This window comes from Ranitomeya imitator, chromosome 2 (genome assembly GCF_032444005.1).
Source record: "Ranitomeya imitator isolate aRanImi1 chromosome 2, aRanImi1.pri, whole genome shotgun sequence".
NCBI lineage: Eukaryota > Metazoa > Chordata > Amphibia > Anura > Dendrobatidae > Ranitomeya > Ranitomeya imitator.
The window spans coordinates 359,122,102-359,145,895 of NC_091283.1; the positions used below are offsets into that span (position 1 = coordinate 359,122,102).

General features: G+C 42.8%; 1 protein-coding gene across 1 annotated transcript in view; it reads left to right on the forward strand.

The window, feature by feature from the left end:
- The window catches only part of LOC138663810 (zinc finger protein 420-like), a 52,225-nt gene that overhangs the window by 20,356 nt on the left and 8,075 nt on the right, over window positions 1–23,794 (forward strand). The window contains exons 7-12 of the mRNA XM_069750151.1: window positions 9,765–9,901; window positions 11,366–11,500; window positions 11,630–11,806; window positions 11,890–12,013; window positions 12,094–12,191; window positions 12,390–12,480. Coding sequence (XP_069606252.1) covers window positions 9,765–9,901; window positions 11,366–11,500; window positions 11,630–11,806; window positions 11,890–12,013; window positions 12,094–12,191; window positions 12,390–12,480 — 762 coding nt within the window. The remainder of the gene's footprint in view (window positions 1–9,764; window positions 9,902–11,365; window positions 11,501–11,629; window positions 11,807–11,889; window positions 12,014–12,093; window positions 12,192–12,389; window positions 12,481–23,794) is intronic.

Sequence of the window (23,794 nt, forward strand, 5' to 3'; positions counted from 1 at the left end):
ACGTATTCAGGGGGAGGTGGATATGGCAGTCCTCTCATGGTCTCACAGCAGCATCTTTCGTCTATGGGATCTTCAAAGTCAGCATGCATGGTCATCACTGTGGTTTCCATGGTTGTCATCATCATTTTCTTAAGGCATGGAGCTATGCAACATAGAATTAAGGCTAATATAATCAAAACACTTAGAATAGCTATTCCAAACTTTGTGAGTGCTCTTTGCCACCCATCCCACCACCCAAACCAGGTGTCCCATTGATCCTTTACCCCAGAATTTTGGGCTAATTCTTTTGATAGGTCAGTAAGGCCTTTAAGTGCCCTGGTTATGCTTCCGTCCGGAGCAGTGTTGTTAGGGATGTAAGTACAACAGCTAGTACCTATCATTTTGCAGACTCCACCTTTCTCTGCTAGGATCATGTCTAGGGCCATCCTGTTCTGGAAGGCCATGATGGATGTGGGACCTAATTGCTCAACGAGTCCCTTTATAGCATCTCTAGTAAAATTAACAAATCTCTGTTGATTATAGTATAGGTAATTTATCCATTTTACATTCTTATTTACCCCAATCATGGGGATTATTGACTCAAACCCAGCTGCTACCTCATTTCTGGCTTTGAACTCGTTAGGTACTCCCTGTGGGACCCCAATAGTGTCTATATAGATATGGGGGTCAAAAGAACCTCGTAGCTCCCTTTTTACTTTTTGGGGCAGGTGGTCTTCTTGGAGTACTTGGTCCCAGCTAGGTAGATCAAATATATGAAAGGGCATAAGGGCTTTTACCATGGCACATTGTCCTTTCCATGGGGTATTAAGTCTAGGCCTGATTTTCATGTCGCCACATAGCCAATATACATCAGGCAATTGGTAAATTTGTCCTACAAACAAGGAATCATTGTATGGAGTGCCTTCCTGGACCGGGATCACTTGGTTATTACAGTATTCAGGTGGTAAGTTATCTACCTGTCGGCCAGCACCTTTTCTTTGAAAACAGGTGTAATTCCCTGGATAGGGGGTAATCCCATGGCCAGTTGGTTCACTACTTTGGTAAGGAGGGTATAAGTGGGATACAGTTTGGCATTTATGTGAGTGACCAGGTTGGTTATTCATGTACAGAGATAAGGCACATAAGAATCCCTCCTCATCCAGCCGTGGGTTTATTGGGAATGGTACTGTGCCTAAATGGGGTCTGGCGGTGGTACAAGCTATGCATGAGGAGCGATTTGCATTAGTAACAGTGTATCTTACCCACTCTAGCCAGACATTGGAGTCAGAGAATCCTGTTTCTATAGCAAGCTTATCTTCAAAGGTTAGATCTACGAGGAATTTGGCTCCTGGTATGGGGTCATTGTTCTCTACATCCTCAGATATAGACCTGAGGGCAAGATTTTTCAATCGAAATTTTCCCATTTTGTCACCTTCCCCTTCCCTACCAAGCTTTGTACTTGAGCCTAGTACGTATAACCCTTGGTCATTTTCTGAGGGATTGTCAATAGTGAGGTAGAGAATTATGCATCCCTCCTTGGGACAGTGGGTGGCAGGGATAGGGAGAATTGAACCCAGATACCCTCTCTTGCCTTTGAACGGGGCTTTGGTCAGAGACATACGGGTGATTAAGCTGGCCCCCCATTTGTCTGTGCGTTGCAGGGCTAGGGCTGGTTGATATCCCCAATTTCCTTCTCCGGTGTGCCACCCAACAAGTGTCCAATCTTCACAGTTTGACCCCTCCCCCCTTTCAGCTGCGGTGACACAGATGAACTGAGTGCCTAGCCATATATCAAACTGTCCCATTGGACCTGGGCATTCAACTATGAGGCAATAGTCAAATTGATAAGTAACCCTGGGGGTGGAGACATTATACCAAAAAGTAACTATCCCCTCTTCAAGGGAGATGGCCCCTTGAGTACTGGCTACTGCTGGGGTCAGGTAAAGGATAAGTATCAGATGGATGAAGGGTGGCAGCCGCCACTGGCCTCTGGATCTGGATCCGGCACCTTCTTGCCGTGGGAAGCGTGGATCCATGTGGGCTTTCCTTTTATCTTCACAGCTGTGGCAGTGGTCAACAGGACTTGGTACGGGCCGTCGTATCTGGGCTCGAGGGTGCATCTGTTGAACCTCTTTGTCAGGATCCAATCACCGGGCTGGATCTGGTGGGTTCCTTCTAGGTCCTAAGGATCTGGGATGGATGAAAATACTCGAGAATGTATTTTAGTCAGGTGTTTAGCTAATTCAATCACAAACTTAGTCAAAGTGTCATGCTGCATAGACAACTGCTGTGGGAAGTACAATCCTAACCTGGGGGCATTCCCAAACAGGATCTCATATGGGCTAAGTTTGGTAGGACCAGATGGTGTGTGCCTGGCACTGAACAGTGCAAAGGGAAGACTCTCGTGCCATGGTTTCCCTGTCTCTTGTGCTGCTTTCAGCATTTTGCACTTCAATGTCCCATATCCCTCTCAACTTTGCCGCTGCTCTGCGGGTGGTATGGAGTGTGTAGAGCTAACTCGGTCCCGAGTGCGTCCCATATCCCTTTTGTGAGGTTAGCAGTGATCACTTTCCATGGTTTCTGGGAGCCCATGCCTGCAAACTATCTCAAAGAGGAGTTTGGCAGTGGTCTTTGCTGACTGGTTTTCGACTGGGAAGGGGGCATTTTCCCTATATGACCTCAGTTACACAACATTGCGTATTACCTCCCTGTTGTTGTAGCTTCTTGGCATCTGGAAGGCTTCTGGTTATCCTAGGAAGAGATCAACACACACGAGCACATACATTTCTACCTGGTGGTAGTTGTATGATGGCAGTCTACAGTCATTGAAACGGGTAGAGAGGCTTGGGCATGTGTCTGTAGTGCATTGCCTATACTACCTGTGTTGTGCAATGGGGTACATGCCTGAGTAGAATCCAAAAGGGAGCATTATGAAATTGTGAGTGACCCTTTCCTCTTCCGTGGCACAAATGTTCTTAGACCAGTGTATCGGGTTGTGAGCCCCTTGGGTCGTCACAGAGTACACATATCTTGGCAGACACGCCCGCTGTCCCACCTTCCACAAACCTGCATGGTCCCAAGTACCACTCCGTGACCAGACCTTTGACTCCTTCCCGGTGGATCCCCGAGTCAGAGCCTGTAAGATACTGAAGGTCAACTGGTTATACTTAGTGCTTACCATGGTCCATAGAGGTGCCTCAGGGGTCTCATGTCGCCATCTTCCGGCAGCTCCTGTGGCTGCTTGGACCTCCTTGTTCGTGCCTCGTGCCTTGTTGGTAGAGAACTTCCTGTGTGCCCTTACCTCAACTATGGCAACCTCTTTCGGGAGCAGTAGTGCATCCATCACCTGCTTAATGAGGTACCAGTGTTTGACAGGAATGCCTGCTGCTGTAAGAAAACCTCTTGCCCACCATATGGGGCCAAACTTATGGGTCACTCCAAAAAGATACTCTGATGTCACATTGATGTTGCAGCGCTTCCCTTTTGCCCCTCTAAGCGCCTCAATGAGTGCCGTCAGCTCCACTTCTTTTTGGGAGATGTAAGAAGGGAGTGGTTCTGCTTCTATTACCTCATGCTGTGTGACCATATTATATCCAGCATAGAACCGTCCATCCTTTCCGATGCTCCTTCCACCATCTACAAAAAGCTCAACATCTGGATTAATGAGAGGTACACGAGAGACATATGAGAAAACTGCAGTGGCTTGAGCCATAAGGGCTATACAATATACAGAAACAGCAAAAACACAGTATTTTACTAGTATTTTTCCCCCCTTTTGAATACACTTCCTTAGTGCAGAAGAGTAGATGGATTCAAACTCAAAGAAAGTTTCTCTGGCACAAAGCCAAAAATTTAAGACTTCAACAACTTAACAACTAATCAAAAGCAGAAAATTTTGTTCATAGGGCACCACGTACTTGGGGCATAGAATCTATGTACGAATTTTGGACAGTTGGCAGAGTGCCAATTCTTTGTACATTTACTGGGCTGTCTTATCTGGCACACCTTTTATTGCTTCTTCAAATGCTTTCAAACAACTTTCCTTTCCCTTCTACAATTTCTCTTATCAGTCTACAGTGAACAATTCTATACAACCTATACAGTAGTTCCTTCTTATCAACATGCTTATATATTCTAAATCAACATGACATTGCCCTCTATTGATCTGTCTATGTGTCAGAGGCAAACCATTCTACATTTGAAATCCACAGAGGTAAGCAAAGTGTTTTGCAATCTGGACGTAATCTTCTGGTCTCCCTCTGTTCAGGGGGCACCTGAATGGTATGTCACTGGGATACCAGAGATTATTGTCCTCTATGTGATTCAACAAGGTTCCCGGGGCCCACAGGATAGTCCCGTGAACGTTAAGTCGGAAACACTTCAACTCAGGGAATCTATCTGACAGGGGTCCAAACCCAGTATCCTCTTGGTTATAGCCTAAATGTACCGCTTTTACGATCCACCATCCTTCTGGCGAAATGGCCAGTAGCAGACCCTCCTTGCAATCTGGGCACGACATCTACAAAATTTGTGCTGGGGGTTGGCCTTTTACAATGTTCCAAGTAATCCTAATTTCTATCAACCATGAAAACACAAAAAGTCCCAGAAAAACAAAAGCAAACCCTTCAGTACAATGCAGATTAATGTACTTCAATGGTTGTTCACAATACTTGGCACTATATTCCATATGGGTGAAACATCAGAACCTATATACGTATGCGTGCTAGAAAGGAGCTCTATTTCCAACGCATATACGCTTGGCGTGAAAAAGAAGAAAAAGAAAAACCTAGCTGTCTGGATTCTGCTACTCTCTATTTCCTAAAAACAAAAACACACTATCTACAGAACCCATACAACAATCTGCAAAGCATTCAGCACAGTTGTTCACTTGCTGCCTCCCCAAATATCAGTTAGACAAATATTTGGTTTCAGCTTATCTCATACACATGTGACTATGTGTTTCACTATTAGCGTTCCTCAGTTTTGTCCTGGCACCAATCGGCCAAGGACCACACCTAATTGGATTCCCTTATACAAGCAGGATTTTTATGCTTAAATCCTTATTTATCATACATACGTCTTGCAAACGTCAAACAGGGAATCTCATATATCAATCATTCTCTTTCACACACAGTTATTCTCCTTAGCTAATACTAATTTCCTTTTTGTAGCTTTTTTTGTACCGGATTCTCACTGCTTGTCCTTATCTGTGTACTATGACCGGCTTCTCCTTGCTGCCTGATATCACCTCAGCATCTCCAACTGCTTCTATGTTATCTGCCACTCCTATCCCTGTGTTCTCTGGTTATTCTGACAACTCACTGTTCTCTAATGTGGTGTAGTAATGTACCTTCAGGACTAGGAACAGATATCTTAGCGTGAATGTTCAGTCTAAACACTTTAAATTCTGGAAATTCGGCAGAAAAGGTGGTATAACCAGTGTTGAATCTGCGGACGGGTGTGTCTAGTACTTTGATAATGCGCCAACCCTCTTGTGAGATATAGCAAGTATGAGTGTGTGTACACAGTGAGGGCAAGACATGAGACTACTGTGAGTAGTAATGCAATAGTTAAATGCGTTTCCCTTCCCGTCACTGGTTCTGTAACCAAGACAACTAGGGCTGAACTTTGGTACTTCAGCTGCAATGGGCAGTAATTTAGTTAATGATCAACTTCGGTTAGTACAGTTGATCTTACTGCGGAGGGGTATAGCAATGCCACAATCCTTTGAATCAATTGTCACATATATGTGTATGCCGTGTCAGCCACGTCACCAGACCCCTGTTTTGAACTATGGGGCGAATGGCCGGACGTGGGCACCTGTATGAGTATAGCTCTTCGACCGTCTAAGGCCGGAACCAGGGCGATTGCGTGTTGGTTCTATAACCATTCCCCCCTCCGCACTTAGCTGATCTAACAGCCCATGTGTAGTGTGGGATGGCTTATGAGTAGACACTAGACACACCCTCAGTCGGACTGGACAATACACACAGATACAGACAATTAAGGAAATATATATCAGACCAGGTTCGTAGACTCAGGACTTTCAAATGTGGTCTATTGTCCAGGGACGACAGCCAACTATCTCAACCCAGGGGAGGACGTATACAGGGGTCAGGTAAGATGAGATATTTTCTTACCTTGTTCAGAGCTGCAGACTCTTCCCACCGATGACGTTCGTCCTGGGGGAGATGTGGTGCGGCTGTGGTCGTCTGGGTATCGTCCTGAGCCCCACGTTGGGCGCCAGCTGTGAATTCTGTCACACTAGGGTGCGACCCGTCTTAATTGTCTGTGGTCAAATTGGATGGGAAGTATTACGGCCGGAGGAAAGAATCACAGGACACAGTGGATCGTGTCTCAAATGGTTCTAGCCTGGTTTAATGGTTTGCAGATTGCCTCCTTTTATAGGAGTAAAGCACATTACATCATTGGGTTGTTCCAACTTAACACTTATCAGAAAACTCTTTTGATCTTTACATGTTATATTATTATCTTTATTACTTATATAATCATTATTCTAATGATTATTACTTTTAATCTATTCCTGTACCATTATCGCCCTGATGGCGCCTTTGGGTCAAGCTGACATCTGTCTAGGCACGCATTCTACTTATCTTTGGTTTATTGGCGATCGATTCACCTTCGTGCAGATACTTTACTCTAGATAAGGGTAGGGGATTTACACAGCCTTTCTTAAAGTCCATCTGGATACTGGGTGTATCCTGGTACATCCTGGTACAGAGTGATCAACAGAATTTAGTCTTGTGACAGTGAATCAGAAAACCTTAAAGCTACATGAGTCTAATATAATATATATTCAGCAAAGCGTCCATATAAGTTTGATTTCAGTATATCTTCATATGCCATATAGTCTCTCCATAACAGTCCAAGCATACTAGAATCTACAGTCAGTTTAGGGAGCTTTATACTGTCTAAGTGTAGAGATCTGTCATCTTCTTACGCTATCTATATTTCTCTTTAGTATGTCCTTAATGTGGACAAGACATGTGAAGCTGATACTAGTTTAATTATGTAAAGACCCTTCTTGTGCCAGGAAATGTCCCGCACTTTTCCCATCAATAAAATATTTTTGTTTGGTGAACATACGCCTCTGGGATGCCAACTCCATTAGATGATCTGTCATGTCCCTCTGAGATGACTCCCACTGCTGCCTATTCGGTTCCGATGGATTTTCTATATAGTTTGCTTCTCGCATTACGACCTCATGCTGCAGTTCCTATGATTTCATGTTTTGAATTCTATTTAGCTGATTTCACTAATACAAATGCCTCGAATGAAAGCTTTCATCGCATTCCCACACTACATTCCCCCCGGCTGTCCCTCATTGTAACCGAAGTATTCCAAAATACTAGTTGGGAGGGATCCTTTTATGATCTGCAGCCAATAAGGATGTAGACGCCAAATAGACCTTCCCAAGGACCTGCTTCCACCACCATTAACCGTACCATCATTGGTGAGTGATCAGATACCGTATATTCCTAGGCAGGAATTCTATGGATTTACTGTAATCCAAAATGCTAGTATTACTTAGCACCAAATCTATGCTGGACAGTAACATATGTGATGAGGTGTAACATGCGTATTGTTTAATTCTTGGGAGAGCTAGATGCCAAAGGTCCGCTATTCCCATTTCCTTTAGTATATAGTATAGAGATGTGGGTCTGACCTTTTGAGAGATAGACCTGAATTATGCTTGTTCCAATAGGGATTTGTATAGGCATTAAACTCCGCCACCACAATTACTGGGGGTTCCGGAAAATTCCCTGCAAAGGAAAATATTATCTTTAAAATGTAAGGAGTATGCAGGGGGGATATTCAATACCGCAATAATTATTTTAGCACTGTATATAGCCATTCCCTTTTATTTTTCTGATTTTCCTGGAAGTTTCGATGGAGTTTTTAGATTTTCTGGAATATATTCCCCATTTATCTAACAATACAAACATAATACAACATATAACAAAACCTATACCTCCAAACCAGAGGAGGGTAGGGCTATTAATTAGCCTGAGTTTAGCACCAATAGATTATATATTTTTCTAGGTTTTGGTTTATAAAATAAATTCTTTAAATTTGTCTCCAGATCTTACTCCCCCTAGTACTAGTGGGTTACAACCATCAGACCAGCATGGACATATCCCGTCCTTAACCTCTACGAGAAAAACAAAGGAAGAATTCCCCCGCAGAAAAGAGAGAGGAAGGAAAATTAGTTATATATAGTATCACCGGTATGCTTCAGGAAATGCTCCTTCCTCCATTTACAGGGCGCAAGGTCCGTTCGTTAATGTCCATCCAGATCATTGCCTCTTTTGGGTTATCAAACATCTGTACGTTTCCCACCACAACCACTCTCAAATGTACGGGTACAGCATGGAGTATGGCACCTGTTTCGCAAGCAGTCTTCTCTTTAAGTCCATGAATTGCGCTTTTCTACTCTGTACTTCTACTAAGAAATCCAGATATATGGATACCTAGTACCATTGATGGATAAATCTTGATGGTCTCTAGCTTTGCGCAGGATTATGTCTTAATAATAGGAAAGGGTGGTGCACCTGGTGGTCCTGAACGAGTGGGTACCCTGTGTGCTCGTTCTATGGCAAAAAACAATGTCAGGGCTTCCTTTGCTGAAAATCTCTAGCAGCCAGGATTCAAAGAATACGAGAGAATCTGGACCTTCTTCCTTTTCTGGAACCTCCACAATATCTAAATTATTTCTTCTTGACTTATTCTCCAAGTCATCCACTTTGTTAAGAACCGTATTGATGTTTTGTTTATTTTAACATCTTTCTGTATACCACACTCACTCTTTTCTTCACCTCCCCCTCCCTTTCATTAGATTGTGCATGTCCTACTTTATTCATTTAATGTCCTCTTGGATATCTCCCACTTGCTGCCCGAGGCCATCTAAGACAGAGCTGCAGCCATTTATAGCTGTGTAGACATCTTTTGAGAGTTGGCTCTTTATAGTCTTGTATTTGTAGTTGTATGCAATTGATCCTTCAGGTGGTCTGACTCAGCCTCTCTTATTTGTTATGCTCCTCTGTGTCTCCTCATTACTCTCCCCATCATCCATCTCCTCCAGTACCTGCCCAGGCATGTGTTTCACAGGATGTCTGGGAGAGTCATCCACTGCTCTTGCAAATCTCCCCAGCTTGATTGTTGCCATCTCTGCTGCTCTGTCACTACCAAAGGTTTTGTGAGGAGGTGCCATCTTGGAGATCTCACTATCACGATCTCTCTCTCTCTGGCTCCTGCTTCGAGTCATCTCAACTTCTAGCTTGTACATACTGCTTCCCCTTTGGTTCTGGACACCTTCACACAGGTCCAGGACCGGTTCTGAGAAGGTATGCTGGGTCAATGCTGTTACTTAGCCTGGATGCTCAGCTCCAGATTTCTGCTTCACATGGCTGTCAGGACACGCCCCCTGACATTTTGCTTTTCAAGAGCTTTTGAGTTACTAATAATGTGGTAACTTCTGTATTTCCACTGACAGATGATGGACCTGAGTGGGAACTATTTTTTTGCGGGATGAGTAGAAGTTTTTATTTGTATCATTTTTTGGTGGCTTTTTATTCTAATATTTGGGGGCACTTTGAAAAAAACAGTTAAACACCATGCTCCACTGGTTCATGAGGCCTATTAGACTGTGATCTGTCATTGTCTTAGTGAATAATTCAATGGACATTTTAATTAGAAATGTTCAAAAAATATACATTTCAAGGATATTTTATTCAAAAATAATAATTGGTTTTATTTGTTGGCAGATGACGGTGCCAGGACATCAGAGGGACAGCTGACATCTTCAGTTTTTAAATCAGATGTCCCCGAGATTACACAGGATATAGCTGAAGTGAATGTCATTACTCACAGCAAAGATCAATCATCTGTTCCTGTGAAACAGGTCCTATCTTCTGATTCATTACAGACTACTAAGAAATATGAAAGTCACCAAAGAGGCATTAAAAAGCAAACTGCTCTTCAAGCAGAGAAGATATTTTCACATTCAGAACATGGAAATAGTTTTCCCCTCAAAACATCTTTAGTTTAACATCAAAAAATTCACACAGAGGAGAAGAGATTTTCTCGTTCCAACTGTGGGCGATATTTTAACTGGAAATCAGCTTTTATTAGGCATGAAAGAATTCACATTTGGGAGAAGCCATCTTCATGTTCATAATGTAGAAAATGTTTTTTTTTTTTTTACAGAAATCAGTTCTTGTTAATTAACTGTGATATCACACTTGTATTCACATCTTATCTTACATCACAGAACTCTCACAGAGGAGAAACTATATTTATTTTCAGAATGTGGGAAATATTTTGACTGGAAATCGACTTTTGTTGAGCACCAGAAAATTCACACAGGGGGGAAGCCATTTTCAAGTTCATAATGTGGGAGATCTTTTATCTGGAAATCTGTTCTTGTTTAGCACCTGAGAACTCACACAGGGGATAAGCCTTTTTCATGTTCATATTGTGGCAAAGTTTTAAGCAAAGTTGATACATTCTTAAATATCAAAAATCCCACTTGTGGAGAAAGCATTATCATACCTAGAATATGACTTTCAGGGGGGGCAATTATGTATTTTGACAAATTGTACAAAAAACATATTACACTAAATAAGAAAGGGATTTTACTTTAGAACTTGCTATATTGCAGTTCCCAAGCTCCTGAAGCCAAGAAAAAGTCAAGGAAATTCTGAGCTGGCAATCCTCACTGTTATGTAGACTTTTGTAGATGAAGCATCTTCTGTCTCAGCTCTTTATGTCTTTGAACACATTTTCTATGATTTTAAATGCTTTTTCTTTTGAATCCAAACTGATATTTGAGAGCACAAATAAAATGGTGGGAAAGTGAGACACTTTTTTTTTTTCAATCAGATATTTTTTATCATGGTTTTTGCAAAAGGAAATTACACTAAAATGTCTTTAATCACCTATTCTCTTCTCCCAAAGCAAAATGGGGGGATAAAATTATATATACATCTAAACAGAGACCTCATTACTCAAGAAGAAGATTCGCTTTTGTGTCATCAATCTTCAAGTACCAGAATGTTTATTATTTTTCCTAACTACCATAGCAACAATCGGCACCCTGCGATCACATAGGGAGATGCTAATGCAACATTTAACCACCTTGTTGAGATGGTCGCTATTGAACACAGTATCATAGGACTCAAACAACCCATGCAATTAGTATTATGTAATAGTATGTGACAGTCAGAAAACTGCCTCCGCATCATAATTTTCCAACAAATCATAAATACAAAATCTTCACTATGTTTCTTACTATGTTTTTCCTTTGTCCATTAATTGCGTTATTACACAGGATCCATTATGATGTTACATTTTTCTTCCCATTCAGATTCCTACAGTTTCGGATCTTCTATACAAAAACATTTTTCTGATTTACCCATCAAGGATGGATATAGACAAGAACAAAATACAGGAGAGGATATTACACTTCACCCTAGAGATCCTCTCCTGGCTTACTGGAGAGGTGAGAGATTCATATGACATCACATTACTGCATTCTTATCTATGGGAATAACAGCTGGACAGATCTGGAGAAGTGAGGATTCTGGAAATGTCTGTAGTGAGATTTATTAATGTGTCTCTCCATAACCAGGATTACACAGTAGTGAAGAAGATCTCTAGTGAGCCCGGTCAGACCCCTTTGTCTCACGGATGGGGAAGATCCCTGAGCCCAATCATGGGGCCTCCACCTCACCCCCTGATACATGACATCAATGATCAGAAGATCCTAGAACTCACCTACAAGATGATTGAGCTGCTGACTGAAGAGGTGATGCTGCTGGAAGTGCTGGGACGTTATAAAGTAATGCTATAAAAGGATAGAGGGGATGACGGTATCATTGTATGTGTTAGGTTCCTATAAGATGTCAGGATGTCGCTGTCTATTTCTCCATGGAGGAGTGGGAGTATTTAGAAGGACACAAAGATCTGTACAAGGACGTCATGATGGAGGTTCCCCAGCCCCTCACATCACCAGGTAATAAGGGCTAAATACACATGGCCTATAATTATCTGTATGTAAAGAATGAATTCAGTCCCTGTATGTGTTTCCTCCAGTTCTTTCCAGTAAGAGGACAACACCAGAGAGATGTCCCCGTCCTCTTCTCTCACATGACTGTAAACAAGAAGATTCCCGTGTTCCTCAGGATTATCAGGTAGATGGAGAGAAGGTGTCATGAAATCTCCCCTATGATGTGTAGACGGCTGTGAAGGTCTTGTGTTCAGTCTTGTTTTATCCACCAGTATTATATGTTTTAAACTTAAATAATAAGAACTGTGGAGATGGCAGTATTAGAGCTGACCATAGATGTGACTTCTACATCTGTCTGTGACTTCAAGAATATTTGTTTCAGGGTGAAGATCTGACCCATATTAATACTACAGAGACATTTGTTATGGGTGATGAGTGGTGTAAAGAGGAGATTCCAACATATGACTCCCCAGGTGAGTAGTAACCATTAAATGCAGAGTTTCCAGATTCTTCTGAGTCACTGGCTGTGGCTGCTTTATCAGTAGTGTTGTCTGGCCATATCACAGTCGTGGCCAAGCCATCTTGCCTCTAGACCACTACATGCTGTTTCACCCAAAACTGTTCTAGTTACTTTGGGCATTGGAGGTTCTTCGTCAGTTCTCCAAACTACAAATTCAGTTGATAGAATGTGCTGACAACTTAGAAATTCATGGGAAAAAAATATTATTCATGTAATGTGCCTCTAAGATAAAGCAGAGGATAATGATACTGTTACCTTCCTAGAATCCGGGCGTCATATAGGATAAATCTATCTTCTTCCCTTCTGTGCTTCTTAATGAGCTCATAGGGTTGCTACAAGACCAGTTTGAATCTTTGTGATCAACGTTTGGTGATATGACCAAGACATCATCCCATTTGCAGTGAGGGCCAATTTTTGTACAATAACAACAAAGTATCCCTTTATACTGACTTTTCAGTCTCCTTTAAAAATAACCAACTAACCTTAAAAAGGATTACTCTAAATTAAAGAAAAAAAGTCAGACTTATCCCATGATATATCTCTAAGCTGTGTAGTTGAGGGCTCTACTGACTCTGTCATGAATTTCATGTTTTTTTTTATCCGAAGGAATTAAAATTACTGCACAATCTTGGCAGAACTAATATTTTCTCTACTTTTCTGGTCAGGATTCAAAGTAGCTCCAATATTTATTTATTTATTTTTTATACAGACCTCATTTTTTAAATCTGACGTGTCTCTTAAGGGTGATATGGTGACAACCACGGAATATTTCTTCAGATCCCAGTTTTTCTGAAATTGTCATTTTCTGTGACATATTGCACACTAAGTTACTGGTAAGGGTCGGCTGATATATTTTACGTCTATATATAAAAATATCTGAAATTTGCCAAACATTTTAAAATATAAAATTTTTTCAAAATTATTAATATGTATGCCCTTAACGACCGCCCATACGCATTAAAACGGCGGCCGCTAAGGGGCCTTATTCCGTCATTGCCGTTTTAAAAGGGCGATTGGGAATAAGGCTATAGCACTCCACAGAGTCGGAAAATATCTGGGGTCTTGGCTACCGGGCATAACTGAGACCCTGGAGAATATGATCACGGCCTAAGGATAAAATCATTTCTCTCTCTTCTGACATGATATACATGACAGAGGAGAGAGAAATGATGCCACCCCAAAACACACTACACTGGTACTATGAATGACCTTTTCACAGTGATCAAAAGAAAAAAAAAGTAAGTAAAATCCCCCTTTGTCACCCCCTTAGTTAGATTAATATTATAAAATACATTTTTTTAATTTTTTTTCTATTCTTTGGGGTTGGGTTAGGGTTATATTAGGGTGTGGGTTGGGGGTTAGGGTTGGAGTTAGAATAGTTTTTTTTTTTCAAAAGTAAAAAAAAATGATGACAATATGATGGCTAGTGTTAAATGCAAGTGCATTGGGTGCTCGGGTATGTACAAAGTATCGTGGATCCCCATTTTTTTGGGTGTTGCAAAACATGCAGGGTAGGGACTCAAGCATGCCACTTCGGTGCATACCCGAGTGAACTAGAGTAGAGAGCGCTTGCGCTCTACAGTATTGATGATGTATTCAATTTGATAATCTATTATCAAATTGTGTGTCATACCTGTGGATTAAAAATGCTCACTATACCTCTGAATAAAATAAAAAATGGGGTCACTTGTGGGGGGTTTCCACTGGTTAGGCACATCAGGGGCTCTCCAAACACGACATGGCGTTCACTAATGATTCCAGTAAATTTTACATTCAAAAAGCCAACTGGCGCTTCTTTCCTTCTGAGCCCTGCCATGCGCCCAAACAGTAGATTTCCTGTTATGATCTGGTGGCCTTGGAGCCGCATGGGACTTTCTCTGGAGTTGTGGAAACTATACTGACCGCAAATCCTGAACTTAACACTGCAACTAGAAGTAGCCGTGGGGTGTGCCTAACAAATCCTAGACACCTCGACACAGCCGGAGGACTAAATACCCCTATAGAAAGAAGTAGGAATACTATCTTGCCTCAGAGCAGAAACCCAAAGGATAGGCAGCCCCCCACAAATATTGACTGTGAGTAAAGAGGAAAGACACACGTAGGCAGGAAACAGGATTTAGCAAAAGAGGCCACTTCTAACTAAATAGGGAAAGATAGGACAGAATACTAAGCGGTCAGCATTAAAACCTTTCCAAAAATATCCACAGCAGATGATACAAAAAATTCCACCATCTAACTAAAGATGTGGAGCGTATATCTGCAACTCCAGAGAATCCAACCAGACTGAGAATGTACAGACACAATCTAAGCTGGACAAAAAATAAACAAACGAATAGCACTGAAATAATTTAGCACACGGCAAGGGTGCCACAGAAAAGAAAACCAGACACTTATCTTTGCAGATTAGGCAGCAAGGCAGGAGGAACAGAGAGAGATCCAAAACCTCCAAAAACCATGGACAACTGGCAAGGACTAATGAATCCAGCACACCTAAATACCCCAGTCAGAACTGCAATTAGCAGAAATACCTGACCAGGACTGCGACTCATGGACAACTGCATTACCACCAACAACCACCGGAGGGAGCCCAGAAGCAGAATTCACAACAATTTCCCCCACAAATGGGGTATCAGCGTACTCCGGAGAAATTGCACAACAAAATTTGTGGTCCACTTTCTCCTGTTGCTCTTGTGAAAATAAAAAGTTTGGGTCTATAGTAAATTTTTTGTGAAAAAAAAAAAGTTAATTTTTTCCTTCCACATTGCTTCAGTTCCTGAGAAGTAACTGAAGGGTTAATACATTTCTTAAATATGGTTTTGAGCACTTTGAAGGGTGCAGTCTTTAGAATAGGGTCACTATTGGGTATTTCCTGTCATATAGACCCCCTCAAAGTCACTTCAAATGTGGTCCCTAAAAAAAATGATTTTGTAAATTTTGTTGTAAAAATGAGAAATCGCTGGTCAAATTTTTGACCTTTCTAACTTCCTAACAAAATAAAATTATGTTTCAAAAATTGTGCTGATGTAAAGTAGACACACCCGACCACATTCTAGGAGAAGTTTATTAACCCTTAGGTGCTTCACAGGAATTTTTGAAATGTGGAAAAAAAATTAACATTTAACTTTTTTTTCTCAAAAAAATTACTTCAGACCCCATTTTTTTTATTTTTGACAAGGGTAACAGGGAAAAAATGGACCCTAAAATTTCTTGTGCAATTTCTCCTGAGCATGTCGACAACCCATATGATGGAGAAAACCACTGTTTGGGTGCACAGCAGAGCTCGGAAGGGAAGGAGCACCATTTGACTTTTTGAATGCAAAATTTGCTGGAACAATTGGCTTGAATTGAAAGCAGATGCCACGTCCCGTTTGACGAGCCTCCGATGTGCCTAGCCAATGGAAAAGCCACAAAACTGACCCCATTTTGGAAACTAGACATCTCAAGGAACTTGTCCAAATGCTTCACAGAAATTTGTAACGCTGAGCCATGAAAAAAAAAATGTTCTTTTTACCACTACAATGTTGTTTTAACCCCAAGTTTTTAATTTTTCTAAGGGCTAATAGAAATTTTTTTTTTACAACAAACAGAAGTCCATTTTTTTCAGTGTGCACCAATACCCTATATGTAATAAATAAATATTTTTCAAGCACTGTACAAAGCTCAGAAGGCATGGAGCGCCAGATTTGACTCTGCACATGCAAACAATAAAATCACCTACTAGGAGAGCCCATAAGTTGCCAGGACAGCAGAGCTCCTCATAAGTGACTCATTTTACAAACTACACCTGTCAATGAATTCATCTAGGGGTGCAATGATCATATTGACACCACGGGTGCGGCACATAATTTTTTACCATTGGGCAGTGAAAAAACTACATTTTTACGACCAATATTTAGTTTTAGCCCTAGATTTTACATTTTCACACAAGAAATGGGTAAAAATAGCACCACGACTTGTCCCACAATTTCTGCTGAACGTGGCAATACCTCATATGTGACTGTACAGTACTGCTTAGCCATATGGAGAGACTCGGAAGGAACGGAGCGCTATTTGTACCTGGAGTGCAAATTTTCCTAGAACAGTTTGCAGGCTCCATATACCAAGCCCCTAATTGCTAGAAGAGCAGAATCCCTCCTCAAGTGACCCCATTATGGAAATTATACCCCTTTGTGAATTCATCTACAGGTGTAGTGACGATTTTGACTCCATGGCTGTTTTCCAGAAACAGGCAGCAGTGGATGTTGCAGAATGAAAATTGCAAACTGCCATTGTACTGACCAGTACATTGTAGTGACCAGTTCGTTGCAGTCACCAGGACGTTATCCCCAGCGTGTGCTTTTGGAGAAATATGTTGTTTAGGTACACTGTGGGGCTCAGGAGGGAGGGGGGCATTTGGATTTGGGAGCTCAGAATTTACAACATTTCTTTAGAAAGGAGAGGAGTCATTTCGCTTTTCCAGTGCATTTGTAATCAGAGGCATATCTAGGGGGGCAGCCAGGGCATGTGTCCCAGGAGCAGCCAGCAGGAGGGCCGCCTAATGTGGCAATCCGCAGTGTTTCCTTTGGTGGCTGCATTCTGCCACCCACAGACTGGTATTCCCTTGTCCACTTTGCCGGCTGTCAAGCTGGCAGCCGGCACAGAGAAGATGCAGCACACCAGTGTTCAATATTACTTACGTCTAACAGATGCGAGTACAATTGAAGCTCTGACCGCCGGTTGAGAGTGATGCCATCAGTGTGATCAGGTCATGTGATCATGCTGCTGATGTTACTGGCCCGCGTTGCAGAGGTGAACACTGGTGGTAAGTGCTCCAGTGGAGCTGAAGACACCGAAGATTAAGTGCACGGGGGATTTAGTGTGGGGATGGGGGGATTTGGAGTGGGGGTGGAGGGATCTAATTTGTGTTGGGAGATTTGGAGTGGTGATGCTGGGATTTATTGTGTGTGGGGGAGATTTGGACTGGGGATGGGTAGATTTAATGTGTGAGGGAAGATTTGGATTGGAGATGGGGGATTTAGGGCATGTATGAAGAAACAGTATAGGGGGCATGTATGAAGAAACAGTATGGGGGATTGGTGCAGACACAGTATGGTGAGTGGGGGGATGGGTGCAGACTATGGGGGTGAACGCTTGCGGACACCGTATGAGTAGTCATGGGAAAAATGTATTTGGACACAGTATGGGGAGTGAGGGTGAATTGATGTGTGCAAACACAGTATGTGGAGTCGGGGGTATGTGTGAGCAGACAGTATAGAGAGTGAGGGGGTAAATATATGAGGAGACAGTATGGTAAACGGGGGATGTGAGAGGAGACAGTATGAGGAGGGAGGGAAATAGTGTGAGGAGACAGTATTGGGTAGAAAAGTGAGTGGGCACAGAATAGAGACTGAGTATTGGAGGATTAGCATGGGGGGACAGTGCAAGGGTACAGCCAGTAGGAAAGAGTATACCAAGGGGTGGGGAGTGTGATGAAAGGGTACAGTATAGAGGCTGGACCCTATAGGGAGGACACCGTGTGAGAGGACAGTATGAAGAGGGGTCCCAGTATGGAAAGCAGAGGTCACTATGGAGAGCATGTACTGTACGAAGGACAGTGTGTGGCTCATATTTTGTGTAGGGAATATAGTGAGGGGTAATTATTTATTCAGGACTCAGCGTAGGGCAGATATTTTTATTCAGGAGCATTATAATGACACTGCTATCTTTAAGGGCATCATATGGAGATTTGCAGCAGAAGATGGAGAAGTCTGCAGAAGCGGCTGTGGATGAGAAAACCCTTATATTAACAAATGACAGACCTGAGTGGGGACTTGTTTTTTTGTGGATTGAGTTGAAGCTTTTATTGGGAACATTTTACATAACGTATAGGATCACATTTATCCCGCGCTCTACGCTAAACACTTACTTTAAGTAAGTTTTCCATCTAAATCTCTGTGTTTTAATTCAGATGAAACATGAGGGATTAATAATAATAGTAATCTTTATTTTTTTAGATAGCGCTAACATATTCCTTGGCACTTTACACATTATTATCGCTGTCCCCAATGGAGCTCACAATCTAGAATTCCTATCAGTATGTCTTTGGAATTTGGGAGGAAACCCGAGAACCCGGAGGAAACCCACGCAAACACGGGGAGGATATACAAACTCCTTGCAGATGTTGTCCTTGGTGGGATTTGAACCCAGGGCTGCAGTGCTAACCATTGAGCCACCGTGATTCATTCACTATAATGAGGCAGCAGAGTTACTCTGGACTTCGTCTGGCCTCTGTTCAGCTGTGTCCTTCTTTTCGGAAGTGGACAAAACTGTGTCCAATGGCACTTTTAATGCAATCATAAAAAGACGGACGCTACCGGATGGTGTCCACAGTGCCTCCATCTGCCTCATTATAGGAAACCTTCTTCTGGACGTTCCGTCTGAATCACGTATTTCAGAGATTTACTTCGGAAACCCTGGTGTAAGCGCTCAGCATAGAGTGCAGGATTAATGTGCACTGAAGCAGAATTAACCCCTTTCTACCATTGGACGTACTATTCCGTCCATGTGGGGTGGGCCCTACTTCCCAAGGACGGAATAGTACGTCCAGAGCGATCAGCCGCGCTCACGGGGGGAGAGCGGCCGGGTGTCAGCTGACTATCGCAGCTGACATCCGGCACTATGTGCCAGGAGCGGTCACGGACCGCCCCCAGCACATTAACCCCCGGCACATTGCGATCAAACATGATAGCAGTGTTCCGATAGTATAGGGAAGCATCGTGCAGGGAGGGGGCTCCCTGCGTGCTTCCCTGAGACCCTTGGAGCAACTCGATGTGATCGCGTTGCTGCGACGGCCTCTTACCTCCTCCTCCCTGCAGGCCTGGATCCAAAATGGCCGCGGGGCTGCATCTGGGTCCTGCAGGGAGGTGGCTTACCAGCGCCTACTCAGAGCAAGCGCTGGTAAGCGTTCCTGCTGTGCCTGTGTGATCGCTGATCTGACACAGTGCACAGCAAAGTGTCAGATCAGCGATCTGTCAATAAAATATGATGCCCCCCCTGGGGCAAAGTAAAAAAGTTAAAAAAAAATTTTTTACATGTGTGGAAAAAAAAATAAAATTCCTAAATAAATAATAAAAATATATATTGTTCCAATAAATACATTCCTTTATCTAAATAAAAAAAAAAAAACAATAAAAGTACACATTTAGTATCGCCGCGTCCGTAACGACCCGACCTATAAAGCTGTCCCACTAGTTGACCCCTTCAGTGAACACCGTTAAAAAAAAAAAAAAAAAAAAAAACCAAGGCAAAAAACAACACTTTATTATCATACCGCCAAACAAAAAGTGGAATAACACGCAATCAAAAAGACAGGTACTGTATAAATAACCATGGTACCGCTGAAAATGTCATCTTGTCCCGCAAAAAACGAGCCGCAATACAGCATCATCAGCGAAAAAATAAAAAATGTATAGTCCTGAGAATAAAGCGATGCAAAAATAATTATTTTTTCTCTAAAATAGTTTTTATCGTATAAAAGTGCCAAAACATAAAAAAAGATATAAATGAGGTATCGCTGTAATCGTACTGATCCGAAGAATAAAACTGCTTTATCCATTTTCCCAAACGCGGAATGGTATAAACACCCCCCTCCCCCAAAGAAATTCATGAATAGCTGGTTTTTGGTCATTCTGCCTCACAAAAATCGGAATAAAAAGCGATCAAAAAAGTCACGTGCCAGAAAATTTTACCAATAAAAACATCAACTCGTCCCGCAAAAAACAAGACCTCACATAACTCTGTGGACCAAAATATGGAAAGAATTATAGCTTTCAAAATGTGGTAACGGAAAAAATATTTTTTGCAATAAAAAGCGTCTTTTAGTGTGTGACGGCTGCCAGTCATAAAAATCCGATAAAAACCCCGCTATCAATGGTAAATCAAACTCCCCTTCATCACCCCCATAGTTAGGGAAAAATTAAAATGTATTTATTTCCATTTTCCCATTAGGGTTAGGGCTAAGGTTAGGGTTGGGGCTAAGGTTAGGGCTACAGTTAGGGTTGGGGCTAAAGTTAGGGTTAGGGTTGGGGCTAAAGTTAGGGTTAGGGTTTGGATTACATTTACGGTTCGGAATAGGGTTGGGATTAGGGTTAGGGGTGTGTCGGGGTTAGGGGTGTGGTTAGGGTTACCGTTGAGATTAGGGTTAGGGGTGTGTTTGGATTAGGGTTTCAGTTATAATTGGGGGGTTTCCACTGTTTAGGCACATCAGGGGTTCTCCAAATGCGGCATGGCATCCGATCTCTATTCCAGCCAATTCTGCGTTGAAAAAGTAAAACTTCTCTTCCGAGCTCTCCCGTGCACCCAAACAGGAGTTTACCCCAACATATGGGGTATCAGCGTACTCAGGACACATTGGACAACAACTTTTGTGGTCCAATTTCTCCTGTTACCCTTGGGGAAAATACAAAACTGGGGGCTAAAAAATAATTTTTGTGGAAAAAAAAAGATTTTTTATTTTCATGGCTCTGCGTTATAAACTGTAGTGAAACACTTGGGGGTTCAAAGTTCTCACAACACATCTAGATAAGTTCCTTGGGGGTCTAGTTTCCAATATGGGGTCACTTGTGGGGGGTTTCTACTGTTTAGTTACATGAGGGGCTCTGCAAACGCAATGTGACGCCTGCAGACCAATTCATCTAAGTCTGCATTCCAAATGGCGCTCCTTCCCTTCCGTGCTCTGCTATGCGCCCAAAGGGTGGTTCCCCCCCCCCCCACATATTGGGTATCAGCGTACTCAGGACAAATTGGACAACAACTTTTGGGGTTCAATTTCAACTGTTACCCTTGGAAAAATACAAAACTGGGGGCTATAAAATAATTTTTGTGGAAAAAAAAAAGATTTTTTAATTTTCATGGCCATGCGTTATAAACTGTAGTGAAACACTTGAGGGTTCAAAGTTCTCACAACACATCTAGATAAGTTCCTTGGGGGTCTACTTTCCAAAATGGTGTCACTTGTGGGGGGTTTCAATGTTTAGGCACATCAGTGGCTCTCCAAACGCAACATGGCGTCCCATCTCAATTCCTGTCAATTTTGCATTGAAAAGTCAAATGGCGCTCCTTCCCTTCCGAGCTCTGCCATGCGCCCAAACAGTGGTTTACCCCCACATATGGGGTATCAGCGTACTCAGGACAAATTTTACAACTTTTGGGGTCCAATTTCTTCTCTTACACTTGCAAAAATAAAAAGATCATTTTTGTGAAAAAATATGATTTTTTATTTTTACGGCTCTGCATTATAAACTTCTGTGAAGGACTTGGTGGGTCAAAGTGCTCACCACACATCTAGATAAGTTCCTTAGGGGGTCTACTTTCCAAAATGGTGTCACTTGTGGGGGGTTTCAATGTTTAGGCACATCAGTGGCTCTCCAAACACAACATAGCGTCCCATCTCAATTCCTGTCAAACGGCGCTCCTTCCCTCCCGAGCTCTCCCTTGCGCCCAAACAGTGGTTTACCCCCACATATGGGGTATCAGCGTACTCAGGACAAATTGTACAACAACTTTTGGGGTCCATTTTCTCCTGTTACCCTTGTTAAAATAAAACAAATTGGAGCTGAAGTAAATTTTTTGTGAAAAAAAAGTTAAATGTTCATTTTTATTTAAACATTCCAAAAATTCCTGTGAAACACCTGAAGGGTTAATAAACTTCTTGAATCTGGTTTTGAGCACCTTGAGGGGTGCAGTTTTTAGAATGGTGTCACACTTGGTTATTTACTTTCATATAGACCCCTAAAAATGACTTCAAATGAGATGTGGTCCCTAAAAAAAAAATGGTGTTGTAAGGCCGGCGTCACACTACCGTGTTTTACGGACGTAAGAGAGGTGCTGAAAATACGGATTGCATACGGTACAATGCTTCTCTATGCCCCAGCTCCTATCAGCCGTATTTTACTGATCCCTATTATACGGTCTTCTACGGCCATAGAAAACTGCAGCATGCTGTGTTTGTCACCGTATTGCGCAAAAAATACGCCAACGAAAGTTTATGGGGGCTAGAAAAATACGGATTACACACGGACCATGCGTGTGACTTGCGAGAAATACGCAGCGGTGTTAGAGAGAAAAGCTGGCAATTCAGTGCAGTGTACAGTAAAATCACACTGACAGCTTACAATAGAATAGGTAGAATAAATGTGTACACATAGAATAGGTATATATATATATATACCTATTCTATCATTGAGACACATATATATATATATTAATATTTCATCCAGCGCGAGATGGCTTAAAAGCCGGTAATTCGATTGCCGGCTTTGCTATCTCCTTCCTAAACCCGACATGATATGAGACATGGTTACATACAGTAAACCATGTCATATCCCCATTTTTTTGCATAATCCACACTACTAATGTTAGTAGTGTGTATGTGCAAAATTTGGGCTGTCTAGCTATTAAATTAAAGGGTTAAATGGCGGAAAAAATTGGCGTGGGCTCCCGTGCAATTTTCTCCGCCAGAATGGTAAAGCCAGTGACTGAGGGCAGATATTAACCCCTTCCCGACCTGTGACACAGCGTATGCGTCATGAAAGTCGGTGCCAATCCGACCTGGGACGCATATGCTGTGTCACAGAATGATCGCGTCCCTGCAGATCGGGTGAAAGGGTTAACTCCAATTTCACCCGATCTGCAGAGACAGGGGGAGTGGTAGTACAGCCCAGGGGGGGTGGCTACACCCCCCCCCTGTGGCTACACCGCCCCAAGTGAAACTGCCAATCAGAGCGATTTGTAATATTTCACCTATTAAAACTGGTGAAATATTAGAATCCAGCCATGGCCGATGCTGCAATATCATCGGCCATGGCTGGAAACACTGGTCTGCCCCCCCCCCGCCTCCCCACCGCCACCGATCCCCCCCCCAGTCCTCCGATCAGTCCCGTGCTCTTGTCCGCTCCCCCTTGCTCTTGTCCGCTCCCCGTGCTCCAATCCAAACCCCCGCACTCCGATCCACCCCCGCACTCCGATCCACCCCCCGTGCTCCAATCCACCCCCCCGTGCTCCAATCCACCCCACCCGTGCTCCGACCCACCCCCACGCCCCGATCCACCCCCCCGCACTCCGATCCACCCCCGCGCTCTGATCCACCACCCCCGAGCTCCGATCCACCCCCCCGTGCTCCCCCCACCCCATCATACTTACCGAGCCTCCCGAGATCCGTCCGTCTTCTTCATGGGCGCTGCCATCTTCCAAAATGGCGGGCGCATGCTCAGTGCGCCCGCCGAATCTGC